Source organism: Schistocerca gregaria, chromosome 1 (genome assembly GCF_023897955.1).
Source record: "Schistocerca gregaria isolate iqSchGreg1 chromosome 1, iqSchGreg1.2, whole genome shotgun sequence".
NCBI lineage: Eukaryota > Metazoa > Arthropoda > Insecta > Orthoptera > Acrididae > Schistocerca > Schistocerca gregaria.
In genome coordinates this window covers 515765042-515785009 of record NC_064920.1, presented here as the reverse complement: position 1 = coordinate 515785009, position 19968 = coordinate 515765042, and the positions used below count along the sequence as shown (strand labels likewise).

At 37.0% G+C, this 19968-nt stretch overlaps 1 protein-coding gene across 2 annotated transcripts in view; it reads right to left on the bottom strand.

Moving 5' to 3' along the window:
• Positions 1-19968, bottom strand: part of LOC126354548 (nardilysin-like) — a 342605-nt gene that overhangs the window by 87146 nt on the left and 235491 nt on the right. For both annotated transcript variants that reach the window (XM_050004292.1, XM_050004300.1), the window contains exons 15-18: positions 14127-14361; positions 11533-11676; positions 11316-11452; positions 1001-1208 (exon numbers count right to left, since the gene is read on the bottom strand). In XM_050004292.1, the coding sequence (XP_049860249.1) occupies positions 1001-1208; positions 11316-11452; positions 11533-11676; positions 14127-14361 (724 nt within the window). The remainder of the gene's footprint in view (positions 1-1000; positions 1209-11315; positions 11453-11532; positions 11677-14126; positions 14362-19968) is intronic.

Genomic DNA, 19968 nt, shown 5'->3' with positions numbered 1-19968 from the left:
GCAATGTCGCCAAACATGGATGCGACAATCATGATACTGTAAACAGAACCTGGATTCATCCGAAAAAGTGATGTTTTGCCATTCATGCACCCAGGTTCATCATTGAGTACGCCATCGCAGGCGCTCCTGTCTGTGATGCAGTGTCAAGGGTAACTGCAGCCATGGTCTCCGAGCTGATAGTCCATGCTGCTGCAAACGTCGTCGAACTGTTCATGCAGATGGTTGTTGTCTTGCAAATGTCCCCATCTGTTGACTCAGGGTTCAAGACATGGCTGCACGATCTGTTACAGCCATGTGGATAAGATGCCTGTCATCTCAACAGCTAGTGATACGAGGCCGTTGGGAGCCAGCATGGCATTCCGTATTACCCTCCTGAACCCACTGATTCCATATTATGCTAACAGTCATTGGATCTCGACCAACGCGAGCAGCAATGTCACGATACAATAAACCGCAATTGCAATAGGCTACAATCCGACTTCTATCAAAGTTGGAAACGTGATGGTGCGCATTTCTCCTCCTTACATGAGGCATCACAACAACATTTACCAGGCATCGCCAGTCAACTGCTGTTTGTGTATGAGAAATCGGTTGTAAAGTTTCGGTTGGAAACTTTTCCTCATGTCAGCGCGTTGTAGGTGTTGCCACTGGCACTAACCTTGCATGAATGCTATGAAAAGTTAATCATTTGCATATCACAGCATCTTCTTCCTGTTGGTTAAATTTTGCGTCTGTAGCACATCACCTTGGTGGTGTAGGACTTTTAATGACTAGTAGTGTACTACTTTTGCATGATATAGGATAAATGATATAATTAACAAGAGAGAGGAAAATTTGCACACATAGGGAAGAAGTTATGATACAGCAAAAAACAGTGTCTTTAACACTTGGAGGTATAAAAAATGTGAGCAGTCGATGAGAGAAACCAGTGGTAAATTTTTATACTGTTGCTTACTTTGTGTTACAAACTGTTTGTTATATAATTATAAACACTACATACCTCTTTACACCAACGATTGAATAGGAAATCTCCGGATGCTATCTCAAACCAGTTTCGCTCAACTTCATCTCTTAGCTGTAAATCAACACACTGCTTTTGCACTATAACCGCATCTCGTACTTTCTCAAAGTCATTTAGCTTTAGTTTCTTCAGATGCTTCATAAAACCATTCAGAAATGATTCTATTTCTTCAGCAATATGAGTAGAACTGAAAGTAAACACAATTTTATTCTAATGAAATCGGCAAAATTACATGACCACTGTATTCTCATTTCAATATCTAGCTCAAGACAAAACACATGTTTAATATATTCATACAATGTGGTTTTAAGATATGGGGGCTGTAATTTAACTATTTTTAATTTTTTACAAAAACAAAGATTGAAAAGAATTTTTTGATGCAAATCATTTTATTGTTTCTCGAAATACCCATGTTTAAACTTTATAGACTTTTGCATGCAATCAAATCAGTTCAGGAAACATTTTTCATTCTGATGTGAACTATGAAAAACATAGTTTTCAAAGGAAGCAATGAAAATTACTATCCACATTATTATTATTATTATTGATAATATTTTCAACATAAGGGAGCAAAATGAAGTCGTTTGGTAATAATCACATGAATACAGATGTTGAGAAATTATGTCAATGTTATTTCCCATCAAATTCTCAACTGTCTCACATGGTGTGTGAGTACTGGCATTATCAATCATGCTGAAAAATGACGCAATGTTTTCAGTTGTTTATCTTGATTTCATCAGTAACTTATGGCAAACAAATTGACATGTGGCAATATAAAAACCTCTGCAGTTGAAAGTAGCTATTACCGCAACAGAAATGTGGTGAACACAAATGATGTGTAAGGTGTCATGCATATCTGACTTGTTATAACATTTAGAAGATAGTGGATATAGTCATCTGTGATGTGCATATTTTGCTGGAATCCAGTGATTCCTCTATGAATTTAAATGATGTTTAAACCATGCCAATTACTTTTTGTCTCACTGGGGAATGACTTATTCTTTCAGAGAATAGTACCTATTGTAATATTGGTAGTTTGTTGTGCACTGTACATAATATGAAGAAGAGGGAAAATATTAGGCCTTAAAGTCATATTGATAAATGGGTCATTAGAGACGACTATAAGCAAGTAAATCAACACACTGCTTTTGCACTATAACTGCATCTTGTGCTTTCTCAAAATCATTTATCTTTAGTTTCTTCAGATGCTTCATAAAACCATTCAGAAATGATTCTATTTCTTCAGCAACACGAATAGAACTGAAAATAAACACAATTTTATTCTAGTAAGATTGGGGCAAAATTACATTAAAACATGACCACCATATTATCATTTCAATATCTAGCTCAAGACAAAACACTTGTTTAATATATTCATACAATGTGGTTTTAAGACATGAGGGCTGTAATTTAATTATTTTTAATTTTTTACAAAAACAAAGATTGAAACGGAGGAAGGAAAAAGGCTGTGGTCTTTTTTAAAAAAAACTTAGTGTTCACTTTCAAAAGAGCTAAACCTGGATGATCAGACTGGAATCTAATCCTTATTCCTCCCAAATCTGAGACCAGTATCATAAACACTGTGCTGCTTCATACAATACCAGACAGTGAGAGAGATTGGTTTCACTTTTAAATTATACCTAGGCTACCCTGTACATACATGATTAGCAAAGATTACACATTAAATACAGAGAAACGATGGGACGCGTAAATGTTCAGACATCCTCAATTTTCTTTTCCATTCTTCTGTACATTATTCCTGTAAGCAATTTGGATACATGAGCTGTTAAGCTGATTGTGCGATAATTCGCGCACTTGTCAGCTCTTGCCATCGTCGGAATTGTGTGGATGATGCTTTTCCAAAACTCAGATGGTATGTCGCCAGACTCATACATTCTACACACCAATGTGAATAGTCATTTTGTTGCCACTTCCCCAAATGATTTTAGAAATTCTGATAATGTTATCTATGCTGCCTGCCTTATTTGATCTTAAGTCCTTCAAAGCTCTTTTAAATTCCAATTCTAATACTGGATCCCATATCTCTTCTAAATCAAATCCTGTTTCTTCTTCTATCACATCAGACACATCTTCCCCCTCATGGAGGCTTTCAATGTATTCTTTCCACCTATCCCCTCTCTCCTCGTCATTTAACAGTGGAATTCCCGTTGCAGTCTTAATGTTACCACCCATGCTTTTAATGTCACCAAAGGTTGTTTTGACTTTCCTGTATGCTGAGTCTGTCCTTACGAAAATCATTTCTTTTTCAATGTCTTCACATTTATCCTGCTGCCATTTTGTCTTACCTTCCCTGCATTTTCTATTTATTTCATTCCTCAGTGACTTGTATTTCTGTATTACTGAGTTTTCTGGAACATTTTTGTACTTACTCCTTTCATCAATCAACTGAAGTATTTCTTCTGTTATTCATGGTTTCTTTGCAGTTAACTTTTTTGCACCCATGTTTCCCTTACCAACTTCTGTGATGGCCCTTTTTAGAGATGTCCATTCCTCTCCAACTGTACTGCCTACTGAGCTATTCCTTATTGCTGTATTTAAAGCCTTAGAGAACTTCCAAGCATCCCAATCATTCCTCAGTACTTCTGTATCCCACTTCTTTGCGTACTGATTCTTCCTGACTAATGTCTTAAACTTCAGCCTACTCTTCATCACTACTATATTGTGACCTGAGTCTATATCTGTTCCTGGGTATGCCTTACAATCCAGTATCTGGTTTCGGAATCTCTGTCCGACCACGACGTAATCTAACTGAAATCTTCCCCTATCATCTCGCCTTTTCCAAGTATATCTCCTTCTCTTGTGATACTTGAACAGGGTATTCGCTATTTCCAGCCGAAACTTGTTACAGGACTCAATTAGTCTTTCTCCTCTGTCATTCTTTGTCCCAAGCTCACATTCTCCTGTAACCTTCTCTTCTACTCCTTCCCCTAAAACCGCATTCCAGTCTCCCATAACATAATTAGATTTTCATCCTCCTTTACATACTGTATTACCCTTTCAGTATCCTCATAAACTTTCTCTATCTCTTCAATTTCAGAGTGTGACGTCAGCATGTATACCTGAACTATCGTTGTCAGTGTTGGCTTGCTGTTCATTATGAGAAAAACAACCCTGTCACTGAACTTTTTGCAGTACCACACACTCTGCTCTACCTTCCTGCTCATAAGGAATCCTACTCCTGTTGTACCGTTTTCTGCTGCTGTTGATATTACCCTATACTGATCTGACCTTAAATCCTTGTGTTCTTTCCACTTCACTTCACTGACTCCTACTATATCTAGATTGAGCCTTTGCATTTCCCTTTTCAGATCTTCTAGTTTACCTACCATATTTAAGCTTCTGACACTCCAAGCCCTGACTCATAGAACAGTATCCTCCTGTTGAATATTCAATCTTTTTCTCTTGGTAACCTCCCCCTTGGCAGTCCCATCCCGGAGATCCGATTGGAGGATAATTCCGAAATATTTTACCAATGGAGGGATCATCATGACTCTTCAATTACAGGCCACATGTCCTGTGGATACATGTTACGTGTCTTTAATGCAGTGTTTTCCTTTGCCTTCTCCATCCTCATGCCGTTGATCATTGCGGATTCATCTGCCTTTATGGACAGTTTCCCACCCCTAGGACAAGAGAGTGCCCTGAACCTCTGTCCGCTCGTCTGCCATCTTTGACAAGGCCATTGGTAGAATGAAAGTGACTTCTTATGCCAGAAGTCTTCAGCCGCCAAGGCCGATTGTTAATCAAAATTTAAGCAGAGTTGGGATTCGAACCAGGGACCAATGATGTTTTGATCATGAATCAAAGACACTACCCCTAGACCAGACGTTGAGTAGGCATGGCATAACATATCCCAGGACAGTATTTTCCACCTGTACGATCAACTGGATGCCAATGTCAGCCCCTGCATTGCAACCCCATGGAGGCTACATCACTTATTAATATGGATGTTTCAGCATGGGTCTGTAACTGGTACCTGAGAACCGTACTTGCTATTATTGTGTAAATGCAATCATTTCATGCACTCTATATGTACTGTTACATCAATACATCGTTTGTGAAATGGAAACTCCTAAAAGGGTGTACTATTTCCCCATCCCCCGGCAGTGTATTTATAGGACAGTCCAGGCAAGTAATGCCACCTAAAATTAGTGCCACATCAGATGATCAAATGGTTCCATTTAGGGGCGATTGTGGATTTGTGCAATATATGCCAAATCAGGAGAAAGAAAACTGGCATTCTACAGATTGGAGTGTGGAATGTCAGCTCTCTTAATCGGGCAGGTGGGTTAGAAAATTTAAAAATGGAAATTGATACGTTAAAGTTAGATATAGTGGGAATTGGTGAAGATCGGTGGCAGGAGGAACGAGACTTTTGGTCAGGTGAATACAGGGTTATAAATACAAAATCAAATAGGGGTAATGCAGGAGTAGGGTTAATAATGAATAAAAAAATACGAATGCAGGTAAGCTACTACAAACAACATAGCGAACACATTATTGTGGTCACGATAGATACGAAGACCACGCCTACCACATTTGTACAAATTTATATGCAGACTAGCTCTGCAGTTGACAAAGAGATTGGTGAAATGTATGATGAGATAAAAGAAATTATTCAGATAGTGAAGGGAGACGAAAATTTAATAGTCATGGGGGATTGGAATTCGATAGTAGGAAAAGGAAGAGAAAGAAATGTAGTGGGTGAATATGGGATGGGAGTAAGGGAGGAAGCCCCCTTGTGGAATTTTGCACAGAGCATAACTTAATTATAGCTAACACTTGGTTCAAGAATCATAAAAGAAGGTTGTATACATGGAAGAAGCCTGGAGATACTGACAGGTTTCAGATAGATTATATAATGGTAAGACAGAGATTTAGGAACCTGGTTTTAAATTGTAAGACATTTCCAGAGGCAGATGTGGACCCTGACCACAATGTATTGGTTATAAACTGTAGATTAAAATGGTAAAAACAGCAAAGAGGTGGTAATTTAAGGAGTGTGCACATACGGCAATGTCGTGATGACAATAGCGATTCATGGCCCACATGTTTCATTATTGTTCGAGTTAGATAGTTGGAAAACACTGTGCCACATCGTGTCTGTGCTTAAAAATTTCAAAGCACAAAAGAGTGGTGTTATCGCATTTTCACTAAAATAAGGAGAAACCTGTTGTAAGATAGCTGATAAATATGGTATAGGTACTTCTACAATAAGTAATACTAAGAAGAATACAGACTGAATTTTGAAGTACACCTGTGAAGATGGAAGTAAACATGGAGAAGTTAGAAAAAACTGTGAAATGAACTTTCGTAAGAAGCTTTGTGTTGTTTGTTTTTACAAATACGATCAACTGGGTAATCAATATATGGTCCTTTGAATGTGAAAAGGCATTACAGTCAAATAAAAAAAAGGTAACAATGAATTGTTTGCAGCAAATAACAGATGGTTGCACAGATTTAAATCTCATCAAAGAATTCAAGAAATTGAAGCACAAGGTGAATGTCGGCTGACATATATGCAGCAAATTCTTTTAAAGATGGTTTTAGAAAAGGTTCATATTAAAACGACCATTACTTGGAATTCATTTACAACGTTGATGAAATCGGATTGCATGGCAATCATTGTCATCAAAATCATTAGCTTCTCAGTGAGATGAAACTAGACGAAAGTAGTAATGAGTGAGGAAAAATATTATCTGTGCAAACATTACTGGGGCCCATAAAGTGTCTTTGTTCCTCATCAGAAAATCAAAAACCTCAGATGCTTCACTATACCAGGTTTCCCTTAATTTATAAAAACCAAAGTAGCACATGGATGAAGACTGACTTATTCATTAACTGGCATGGCAACGCAGTTATACCTGCAACAGAAAACTTTCAAAATGAAATTGGTAAGCAAGGAAAAGTTCAGGTTTTACTGGAGAAAGTGCCAACCCACCCATCAGCTGAAATTTTCAAGAGAGAAAAATTGAATATTTACAGTAAATTTTTTGGCTCCTAATGTGACAGCCTTACAACAACCAATGGATGAAAGTGTTACTGAAACATTAAAACCACTTGATAGAAAACAATTTTTATGTAGATTGTTACCTGTTGATGAAGATAATGAAGAAGTCATTTTGTCATCTTTCAAGAAAATGAATTTAAAGGAGTGTTGTTACATGGTTGTAAATGTATGGGATTCAACTGAAAGAATGACTCTGAACAAAGCTCAGAACAGAATATTAAAACGAGTGCACAATAATTCAATAACCAATATGGAAGATTCTGTTATGAAGGATATAAATGAGTTAAGGACAAACATACAAATATTCCAGAAATGTGATGTTTATTGTATGACAGAGTGGATATTTTGTTATAGTAATGATCAAGGCTTTCATATCATGTCAGATGACGAAATTGTTGAAAACATATTGCATGCAAACAAACAGCAGGCATTACAGAAAGTGATGCTGGACCATCTCATGTAGAAGTATTTCAAGCCATGGAAAGAGCTTTCAAATTAATCCAAAAACTACAGTTCAAATGAATTTGTGGCATAGCAAATGAAGAGCAAAAATTGTTCATGTGGAATGACAACTGCAACATATTTTAAACAAAATTTAACTACAGTGACTGTCCTATGGGACTTTTGTTAGGTATTCCATGATTAAGGTTGGAGTATTTTAGCTATTTCAAGAAAATGTTTACATACATATGAAAATGGATCTCTAGACTCTTAACAAAAAATGGTTCTTGCCTATTTTAATAAGTTTAATTTGTTTTTGTTGTTTTGAATAAACACTTAACATTATCCATTAACCCTACAAAGAATACCATATTACAATGCATGTAAATGATGATCATAAGTGGGCAACACAGGTTATCTTTTGAGAGTTAATAATACAGACATTGCTTTTATTTATATATTGAACTACACAGATTTTGATTATCCGAATTACTTATGACAACAATTAGTCCAGTTAATTGAGTCTCCACTGTATAACAATCAACTGATACAGCTTACACTATAAGTTGTCACAAATATGTACGATAAAGCCATACATAGCACTTGGACAGTCTATAAAATGGAAATGTATTTACAATACAGACAATTAACTTTCGGGTATTCTATTGTGCGATTATAGATGTAATATTACTGTTCTTACTTTGTTATGTTGGTATGTTGTGTGTACACCTGAAATTAACATGTCAGTTAAAATCAGCTAACAGCATCTTACAATCCAGATTTGACAGTCAAAAATGGAAAATGACAACCCTAAAATAAAACTAGAGCTATTAATATGGAGAATTAAATAGCATTATAATAGTGATTTAAGAAACATTTTCAGCTTTTTATGAAAGAAGATTGCATAGGGGTGTACAATAGCACTCTTTAATGTCTAATGTAGTTGAAATTGTATTTGTTTGTTGTCAAAGTTTAACGTACCCACCAATGAACCATCAAATCATTTCAACTCCTGATACAAATTGCTCATATTGAGTCTAACACAGTATCTGGAAGCAATAAATTAAGCAGCCTGTGCATGCTGAGGCTACTACATTGTTTGCAGATAGATTGTTACACTCATTATCAGCACATCTGGATCATGACTTGATATTAGTTGATTGTTCATTGGTAGGTATGAGAAAAGAAGGCATGTCAGACATATAATCTGCCTCTCCTTTCAACTGAAAGAAAGTTACAAGGCATTTTAATGTAATTTTTTTTAATGCTATGAATGTAATTATGTAGAATCTTTTGTCTATCATTCTTCATCATTATGAATCAAAAGCCAGCCTCCATAAATATTAGCAATCATTCTTTTTTGTAACTGCCAGTGCAGAAACAAAATCAGCTTCCCTTTAGCTACTTTTAATAACTAAATGCTACATAACAATGAAACAGTTTTTTCATCATTCAATTTATCAGAACCATTTCTTTGATTCTTTGTATTACCAAGTGCTGTGACTGAGTATGAATCTGGTGGTAAAAATGAAAATAGGAATATGCAATTACCTTTGAACTTGTTTTATTGTATGTTTCGAAGAGAGTGATAGTTGTTTGGTTATACAAGAATATAAAATACATATTTAAAAAGATGTTGAAATCCCTCCCACAGATCCTAAGTGAAATGGTTCTTGTGAATGTGGAATAGGATGAAAACTGGCTTATGCTGGTAGCAAGCATTATGAAGAATGTCAGTAGTTCTTATTAGAAAGTGCATGGTTTAAATCAAGTGAAACCTTATGAGTTGTAAATCACTTTACGGATTTATTTGGCATGTACAATACTGGAGTTGGATCTGTGAAATTGTTAAGTTTGAGCAAAAACGGAAATACGATTGTCTTGATTTTGCAATTTAAATGACTCAAGTACAATACCATGGTTTTCAACAACATTTTACTCAGTTAAACTGTAATTTTGCGTGATATAATGTTACTTAATTTGTTGAAATGGGACAATATTTAACTGTTGGCAGTTCCTCGTAGATCACATCAGCTTATAATATCAGTGAAAGGTAACTTCCCATCACACACTGAATGATTTCCACTAGTACTTGTACACCTACTTGAAATTTCTTTCAAGACAATCTCTCTTCATTCTGAGTTTTAATGGGAACACTAATAAAATGAGTGTATTACTGAAGTTACTCAAACTATTACTGTGAATCCAGAGATATGCTCCTCCCTCACCCATTTATTTTCCATTTGATTCATATGTTTATGACTTTCACTGATAAAATCTATTCCACCAAAGGAAGAAACAACTGTGGGATAAAGAATCGCACATATCATATGACTTGCAATTACTGTTCAGCTTTTTAGGTCAGTATAATAACCACTAAGCTGTCAGCAATGGTATGTACTGATAAAAACAATTCCTTGCCTTAGCACATGGTTTGCAACTCAATAGCTGTAATCTTGATACTTGTTTCCGCACGAATGCAATTTTGATTTTTCCTGCTACCACAATGGACCCAGAGTCCTATAGAGAGACTTTTGCTGAGGCATCCACTTGCTTCTCATTAATGATGGACCTTCATCTTACACTAATTCATCTAACCTCTACTTCCGAATCAATTCCCCATTTCAAACATCACTGTCATTACTTTTATCAGTGTTTCCTCCCCCCCCCCCCCCCCCCCACTTGACCACTGTTTTTCTTAATACACTGTCATTATATTTTCCTTGATTTATGCTTTTTCTGGAATATCTTAACAGCACAGAAACAGACTTTCTTTGAAGAAATGTGCAACAAAACTAATTAAAGCTAAATCCTGCTCTTACAGAAGTCATATATGGGAGGATCCTCCTACGAGTCATTGGGTGCATTTTCTCTGGTGTTGCAGCAGATATTTGTAATTTATATTTATTTAGCTGGAGTTTACATTTATTTAGCAGGAATCAGCCCAAACAAATACTGCTCATACAAGGAGCAACCCTCAATTGTCTCTTTGTGTACTTGCCTAAAGACTTTTTTGAATCACGAATGGTGGTTTATGAGAGGAAGGGGAAAGTGTGTGTGTGTGTGTGTGTGTGTGTGTGTGTGTGTGTGTGTGTGTGTGTGTGTGAGAGAGAGAGAGAGAGAGAGAGAGAGAGAGAGAGAGAGAGAGAGAGAGATTATACTCTTTGGATTCAGTTGGGATATTTTTTAATTAGTTTAACACAATGAAGTAAAATGTACGCAATAATAATTTTTTGTCCCACATGAGATATGATTTTGAAAACTGGACAAATCACTTTGCAGATTGTCAAAGATTGACTATTACCAGCCTTTCATTGCTGATTTCACTTTTTTTCCTTCCCTGCTATGTCCATCTTAAATCCAAGTCATGGAAATTGCACAGGTATCTGTTAGTATTATTTCCTTGAACTATGTTCTTTCTGCTTAAATCATAATCATTACCAAGATTGTCTCTTACGATAAGAAACAATTCAGAAGTTACATTATTTCTCACTGTCATATACACATATGTAAGAGTTAATGCATTTACTATGGGGCATGTAAGTCTTTATATCTTCCATCTAACAGTCTGCTTATAAACAAACTTTCAGTTTTGTTATCCATTAGAAAAAAATAAATTATATTTATTCAGAGTTTCAGAGGAATTATTGTTAATTTACAATCAAACATCACAAAAATCAAAGCATTGAAAAAAAATAAAGATTTATTGCATCAAAATGGCCATTCACACACACACACACACACACACACACACACACACACACACACACACACACACACACAAAATATTTATATATGAAGTCTGAAATAAATTTATCTTACGTGAATTTGTATGCTTGGAAATAAACAGATATACAGAAGCCTAGCATCCCAAATGTGTCCAGATATGAGCAAGAAACATCATATCCTAACTGTTTCTTTGTGCGAAGAATGTTGAATAATGGCTCCTGCATAAGCATCTGAAATACAATGTAGCAATTAAAGACGCTATAACAACATTAAACCAAATGTTAAATAGGCTCTGGCATGTCTGTCTTACCACGATAATTTCCAGAAGACAGGATGATTTTAAATCAATAGGTCCAAGTTGATAGTAATTAGTGACAATACTGTTTGTGTCATCATCATTAAAGGATGGAACTGCACATGAAAATTTTCCCACAGCTACTTCACGGACACGGGCCTAAGTAGTCAAAAGACAACATAAGTATTCTCTGTATATTTGACAATAATTACAAACAATACAGATTCAGTCATTCGTTCATTCAATCATTCATTCATCATGATCTGCAAATCCCATCAAGAAGAAGAATCTTCAGGGACTGAAACAAGTCATTCTCAAATTAACTAATGAACATATTTCATACATATAGTGCAGGCCTTAAACTATATGATAGTCAAAATTGTCACATAATATCACTAATACATAAGTTTGCATTTCTGTTGAATGTGTTTAAGTGTAACTGTTCAACACAAGAATATCATGAGTATTTAATCACTCTTCTATTCATCATACTCCACACATTACAATATAAAGGACCCACATAAGGAAAGGTTTAAAGTATCTGTTAAGGAAGAGGATCAACTGCAAAAACTAATTCTGTAGACTACTATGGATTACTGATACCTATCTCATATAATTACCACTATTTAGAGGTGACAATTCCACCTTCTTTCAACAGTTTCATACATGACTTCATGAAATACTCCTTGTGACTGTTAGTATTAGATACGAATTAATTATTTCAAATGGAACATCGACCGCAACAGTAGAAAGAAACACACCCACTTTGAGCTGATGTCAGGGCTGGTTTAAGGCATAAGTGATACAAGACATTGCTTTGGGTGCTAAGCTGAGAGGGGTAAAAAGGCACCACAACTGTAAGATTTCTATACAAGAAGCACCACAATCATGAGTGTCCACTTGGGGCATCAAGCTTAGAGGGTTGCTAGAGCTGTTAAAGTGTAAGATTTGTGTAGTGTATGTATTACACTAAGTAGTAAAAAGTCACATGGGTTAAAGTGTATGGAGGAAAGGAAAAGTGGAAAGGGGGGGGGGGGGGGGGGTTACAAATGATAATTCACTTGTGTGGAAACATGTACTCAAATTGGTCCTGACTGAAGTATTTGTCACTTGCAATAAAGGGAGTAAAGTGTCTTTGCTGTATATCTGTATTTTATTTACATTGACCATTCAGAAGGATGTAGGTTGCGGTAGGTACTGGGAGATGAAGAAGCTTGCACAGTATAGAGTAGCATGGAGAGCTGCATCAAACCAGTCTCAGGACTGAAGACCACAAAAACAACAACTGAACTGTATGACTGTATACTGCAACCCATTTTATGGTGTGAGGATGAGGACACTTCTAATACCTCTAGGATTTCCTGCACCATTCAGAAATTATGTACAGGAATGAGGACTTGATAAAACATTTTGCAAGATGATTGTTGAAGGAGTTATTTGTTGCCCGAGTATTCTCAGAACATATGTTTTCAAAATATTAAACAGTAAACCTCTCTGTGATGCACAACACCTCTTTTGTGACATATACCACAGGTGTTTGTTGAGCATCTTCATAATGCTCTAGCACTTACTACTTGATTCTGTGATGAAATGGGCCTCTCTTTATTGGATATTCCCTATTTTTGCTATGAATGGAAAGAGGTAAGTGTTCCAGACAGCAGCACAATTAATTTTACAGGTGTTTTTGTTGATGAATTATATTTCCTCAAGATTCATCCTAGGAATCTCACACTGGCATCTGTTGTTTCTACTAGTAAGTGATCATTTACTTCATGCCACTCTGGACTGTTACGGCTAGGTATTTTATGGTTGTTACTGTTTTCATTGCTTTATTGACAACAATGTAGTCAAACATTAATGAAGTGATTTCACCAGTTTCCTTGACATGACTGACTAATGCTGTGGACTATTGTTTCCATTTTATGCACAATATTCTGATGACCAACCCAGGCAGTGAATACAAGTGACAGCAAAACTTTAAAAAAGGACTTGAAGAAAATGGCTGGGTTGGTTGTCAAAAGCAAAACTCTAAAAAAAGGACTGAAGAAAATGGCTGGGTTGATTGTCAAAATAATGTGCATAAAATGGAAATATGGCAGAGCATCATCCAGAAGCACACTATTAGACATTAACAGATCTCTTAGTATATTTATGCACAACAGACTGCGCTTATTTACAATCAGGGTCAACTGCTAGTCCCTGCAACTCTCATTTATCTTAGGGCAATGTATCAGTTTCTGTCTGCCATGAAGTGCTGAAACCTACTGTAAATCTGGTCTGATGATCAGTACATTTAAATCTTACTCTCTAAATGTCAGTGTAGAACAACTTAATTGTGCTTATTACATAAGTAAATCTTAAATGACTAATTTAAGCTACTGTTTGTTGTATTGAACACTGAAGTAAATAACCTGTTATAAGATGACTCCACATACCACACATGCCAATATTTTTTTTAAAGGTACATGATTATATGGGGAAAACTATATAAAAAATCGAGCTCATAATTTAACTGAATGTGGATCATATTATAATCACTGAAATGTAATAAAAAAGATTATAGTCATGCAGGAAACCACATAAAAACCAAACAGATATGAATACCTTACCCGTATAGCATTTCCTGGAACAGGAATTTTGCATGGTAGAGAAGATATCAATACGTCACTGATGTCTAGTGCTTGTTTTTCACTGTAATTACCTTGGATAAGTACTTGAACATACAGATTGTTTAACATTTCTGAGACAAAATCTTTTAATTTGAGAAATGTCACACTGTCTGCTGCTGTATATTTTTCAAGATTAGTCCAATAATTATGCACCAGAACAGAAAATCGCAGATCCCTGCAGGACAAAATTTTAGATATTCACAAAATTAAAACAATTTTCTCAAAAAACTTAAAATTCTTATATTTATTCTGTTTATTAATTTCATTAAAGAAAATAAAAAGAGATGTTCTTCACACACTTTACATGTAGGAGAATGCTTTTCTTACTACTTATATTAACCAGTTGTGCTAATTAACTAACTATTCTGACCTAGTTACTGCCAATAAATTGTGCATATTTGTGCACATAATTTTTAATAATAAAATTACCACATAATAACTACACATGTTAGTTATCCACTGCGCTTTCCACATATTTCACTATGTCTTCTTGTGGCATAACAACAGAGGTAACGCTCTGGTTGTTCCTACACAGGGTGCGGCACTTAAATCCAGACAAATTCCAATTTGAATTTACCACCATATAATAGTTTTGGTGGAGGTCATGATTGGCATTCTTGAAAGCCATAGGCATCTAGTAAACAGTTGGAACCTCAAAATGGCTGAGATATTATGGACAAGTGCAGAGCACAACCAAAGAGTGGCGATTATCGCAACTCTTCACGCTGGGCATTCACCCACTGAAATAATTCAATTCTTCAAGTATCAGAGAGGAACTGCTTACAATATTGTGGCCAAGTATAATGCTTCAGAGAAGTCTGGGGAAGGTTCCACTGACCCGGTGAGGAATCCTCATTCACAGAAACACTTGTCACGAACTGCGGTAGCCATTGAAAAGGTTCAGGTGCTGATTTTGGGGCAATCGCTGAAGAAATTAGCATCAGTACTGAATGTCAGCAAGCAAACAATTCGTTGGATGGCAGAGTAGGACCTCATACAAGCCATTTTGTCCACCACTGGCTCTCTAATAATGTTGAGATGTTCTGGTCAATTGAGCCCTCTCAATTACTACGTTTGGAGCGTATTCGAAAGAGCTACCAATAAGACGAGGTGCCCTAATGTTGCATCTCTACCCACCACTATCAAAACATCGTTAACGAATATGGACAGTGCTGTTTTTAAAGTGAGAGTGTGTGTGTGTGTGTGTGTGTGTGTGTGTGTGTGTGTGTGTGTGTGTGTGTGTGTGTGTGTTCACTTCAGTACTTCAGTACAAGATTCGACAGGTCACTGAGGGCGGAAGGGGGTTACATCAAGTAATGTTACTTTTGAGAGATACCATTATTTATATGGAAAAAGGATTTTCATTTTCATTTGTATTTTGTTTTAATAAATTTGTTTTTAACAAAAAGTTTCATTTGTCTGGGTTTAAGCACTGCACCCTGTATACGCCCTTCGCCATCATCTGTTACGTGCTGCCTGATTCCAGTTATTAACATTTTTTCTCTTGTTACATTTCTTCACATTTTATGGTCATTTCTAGATGAGGACATTCACACTGCTGTTACTGCCTCTTACAGATAGCTGACTACCCATGTTTGATCTCCACAAATGATATGTTTCCCTAGTTGTCTACATCATTCTATACTAGTATGTATCATATATTCTTTATAGTAATAGTTCATACAGACTTTACATCTACAGAAAAATATCAGTCAGATGAGAGCATTATACGCTCAATGTTTAAGTTTCATTGGTAGGGCATGGTGAAGTATGAAAATTATAATTTTTAATTACATTACTCCCAATGAGCTGTATAATTATATAATACATAAACAGTAGTATTTATCTGAATATTGAATAAGACAAACATTTTCCAAGTTCACTAATGAATCTGAAAACTGAAATAGATCAATGATTCCTTTATGTTCTGTTCTATGTCAAACAATTCCAAACTGAAGTTAAGCTCCTCCTAAAAAAATACTAACATCCAACCTGCTGAAAACGGAAACCACCACTGTATAAGCTGAATCCAACAGCAGCATGCCTATGATCTCAATTAAAAGGTCACAAAAAAGATGGCTCCACAAGACCAACCTCAAACTCAATAAATTATCCTGGGTATCAAAGTCTACAGACACTCAACAAGCTCCTACAGGATACCTTTGTGTTTGAAAGTAGACACTCAATAAAAGATACTCTCTCATTTGCTAATTCTCTTTTGGTAGTTACTTTCTTACAATTAAGATAAGCCAGAATAATCAGACATGAGATAATCTAATATGCTACTTTGTATAATACACTAGCACTAACTGAACAAGGAGTAAACAACAAAAACTGTTCATCTAATGTACAGATCCCTTGATGCTACAATGCACTACCAGTGTCACCACAACAGCTGTCACCTCCAAACCTTCATTAGCCCTGATTCCCTGGCAATGTTGGGGTACTGCTGCTGGAGTTGACCCCCAGCCCTCATAACAACCCATGTCTAGACATACCAACATTAACCGGTCTATGGGGTCTACCATTCTGGTGAATTATGAAGGTGCTTGTGTGCATCAAAAGAACATTGTATGGTCCAATATACAGTTTGCACGATGGGGGCTGAACTGTATGGTCTCAGAGCCAGGCGTATGTGGTCTCAGAATGAGACATCTGATGTAGTACACAGGTCCTTGTCAATGAAAGGCCATCTTTCTCTGTGTCCAACTGATGGGCTTTCCCACAAATGTCTCGCATATATGCTGAGCTGCCGTGTGAACTCCGTTACTTCTGGTACTGGGGTCTGAACTCTTGTCACGTGCATGTCCCCCCATGGTGCTTTCAAGAGATTTTTGTAGACCACCTGAGTTGGTGAGCTTTGTAAATCCTCCTCAATCACCATGTGCACACCCAGTAATACCAGTGGTACTGTCTTCATCTATGTAGATGAAAAACACATCAGTGCAGAATTTATTGTACGATGCAGCCTTTCCATCACCCTGTTACTCTCAGGGTGATAGCTCATAGTGCACATATTACTGCAGTCACATAGCTGTAGTATTTTCACAAAAAGCTGTGATTTGAACTGCCATCTGTGATCCTTTTAATCAAGTGAGGAATACCACATCTTGAACATCACTAATGCCTCCACCACCATCTCTGCTGAGATGTATGGCACAGGCTTCCTGCCATCTCGTGAATCAATCTATGATTGTAACCAGATAACGATGGCCATCCGGATGTGATAACAGTCCCATGGTGCTCAATGTTTATGTGGCAAAGTCTGACCACGGGTCTTGGAAACTGCATAACTGCTGTTAAAGCACCTTGACTAACTTTACTGTGTTGGCACTCAAGGCACCTGTGTGTCCAGGTTCTGCAATACTTCTGTATTCCCGGCCACTCCACTTTGATTGCCACTAATTTGGCCATAACATGTCTGCTTGGGTGAGCCAAATTATGTAGTGCTTGGGAAACCCTATGTCTAGATTCTGTGGGAATGTAATGTCGCTGCAATCCTCACAATATATCACACCAAATGCTTATATAGCCACATGGGGCAGGAATGCATCGTATCTGTAGGGCCATATTTTCACTTGTGAGCAAGTCGTTTAGTACTGTCACTATCTTTACCCATGGTACTGCTGTCAGACTAGTGCAATTACGGGAAAGATAATCCGTGATGAGGATGACATCCTAGCTGGAAATAAGCTGAACATTGGTTGTATATTGTGCTACACAATTGCCTGTCAGTGCCATCATGGCGAGCTGTGATCTGTGGCACGTTGGAAGCATGACATTAGTGGTCTATGTTGAGTAAAGTGTGAAATGACTGCTCTCTATTGATGACAGAAGGTATTTAATGGCTGCATAGATTGCCAACAATTCTCAATCAAAAGCATTTCATTTCTTTTTTTTTTTTTTTTTTCTTTTTTTTTGGAGTGTGGTTATGTGAATAACAGGCAAGTAGTTGCCATTGGATGTTCATCTTTTGTTGCAAGGCTGCTCCTGTGGCTTTTTGACTTGTGTCCACCATGATGACCAAGGCAGCTGTAATTCTTGGATAAGCCAATGGTGCCGCTGCGCCACACAACACTTGACTGTGAAATATGTGGCTTCGGTAGTGGGTAACCAAGGTAATTTCCAATTGTCGGTCATGTGTTTGACTATGAGCAAAGCAGTGAGCAGTTCCTGCTGCCTTGCTGGACCTGGAAGATACCTTCGATAAAATTTTACCGTACTTAAAAATTTATGTAATCCCTTGTACATTGCTGGTATGGGCATATTTTGTACTACCTTGACCTATCCCGGCAATGGTGTCAGACCGTCCAATATCCTAAGAAGTCACTTCTTGTTTGCGGAATAAACAGTTATCAGGAATAAATATTGTCCCCAAATAGGGAACATTTTTTTGGCTACTGTTGAAAATGTAAAAATATCGTCCATATAACAGTAGAAAACTGGCAGACCTTGTAATATCCCGTGCATAAAATGCTGTCATCTCTCCAGTGTTCCTCAGTCCGAAGGGCATAAATTTGTACTGAAAAAACCCAAAAGGTGATGTTACCGTGGCTTTTGGTACATCTGTCACTGCTATGGTAACTTGCAAACAGGCTTTTGCATTGTCAACTACACTGAACAACTGACCATGGACAATAGCACTGTTAAAGTCTGTTATGTCTGGCATTGGATTATGTCAGTTATTGTTCACGTGTTGAGTGCTCTATAGTCTTTACATACATGATCCATCTCTCTTTCTCATCATGTGTAAGGAAGATGTCCACAGGCTATCAGATCTGTCTACAATACCTGCTTTCCTCGGAGCTCTTCAAACACAAGCAATGCTCCCAAGAATTTGTCCAGTGTCAGTCATCTTGGGAGAGTTGCAAAGGGCTGGCCAGCACCATGCAAGTGTGGTGTCTGATAAGAGTGTCTCTATGTCATCTTTGTATGATGTAGTATCCATTCCCAATGAGTGAAAAGCCTTCAATTGGTCGGTCATCCTGTTGCGAGCACAGTCGATTAATTTTTCTAGTTCTGGCAACAGGTGGAAATGTGACCAAAGTCGGCACCGATATGGGGCCAGTGACATTTGCGACTATGAATGTCCACACAGGCTCGAATGAAAGACCCAAGTCCAGTGTGTCTCTGTTCTGCATAGGTTTCTATGGCCGACTTGTTTGCTGTTATGCATCTATATTGCATTGGTGTGATAGACATATAGGCATTTCAAAGGCAGTGCTGTAGGAAAATATCCTCAACGTGCATGAACCAAAGTCTTTGGGCAGTTGGGTCCATATGGTGGAAGCTTGACACATCCCAGATGATTCATCGAACTTGCATCTTGACAAATGATGTTAGTGTCCATGTGTTGCAACGTAGTTGATGCTATGAGTTGTTCCATTTTAAGTTATGTTGCAGTTGTTTGTAGGGTTGTTTCGGTGATTCTATTGTAGGGGGGCACTTCATTTACAATGTTTAATATTTACAACGTATAACATTGGGGTCATAACTTTGGTGGTTACTTTCTTCCAATTGCAATAATCCACAGCAACCAGATGTAAGATATTCTAGTATGCTACTTTATTTGAAACACTACCAACAATTGAACAACCAAGGAATAAGCAACAAAAACTGTCCATCAAATATACAATTCCATGATACTAAAATACACTGCTCTCAATTCTTTGGCTGTTATCTAAAACAGAAAATGAACAACATAACCATCAAGACCCAAGAAAATATACTAATAACATGCATTTCCTTCAACAGCAATGTCTCCCAAATAACTGTCAATACC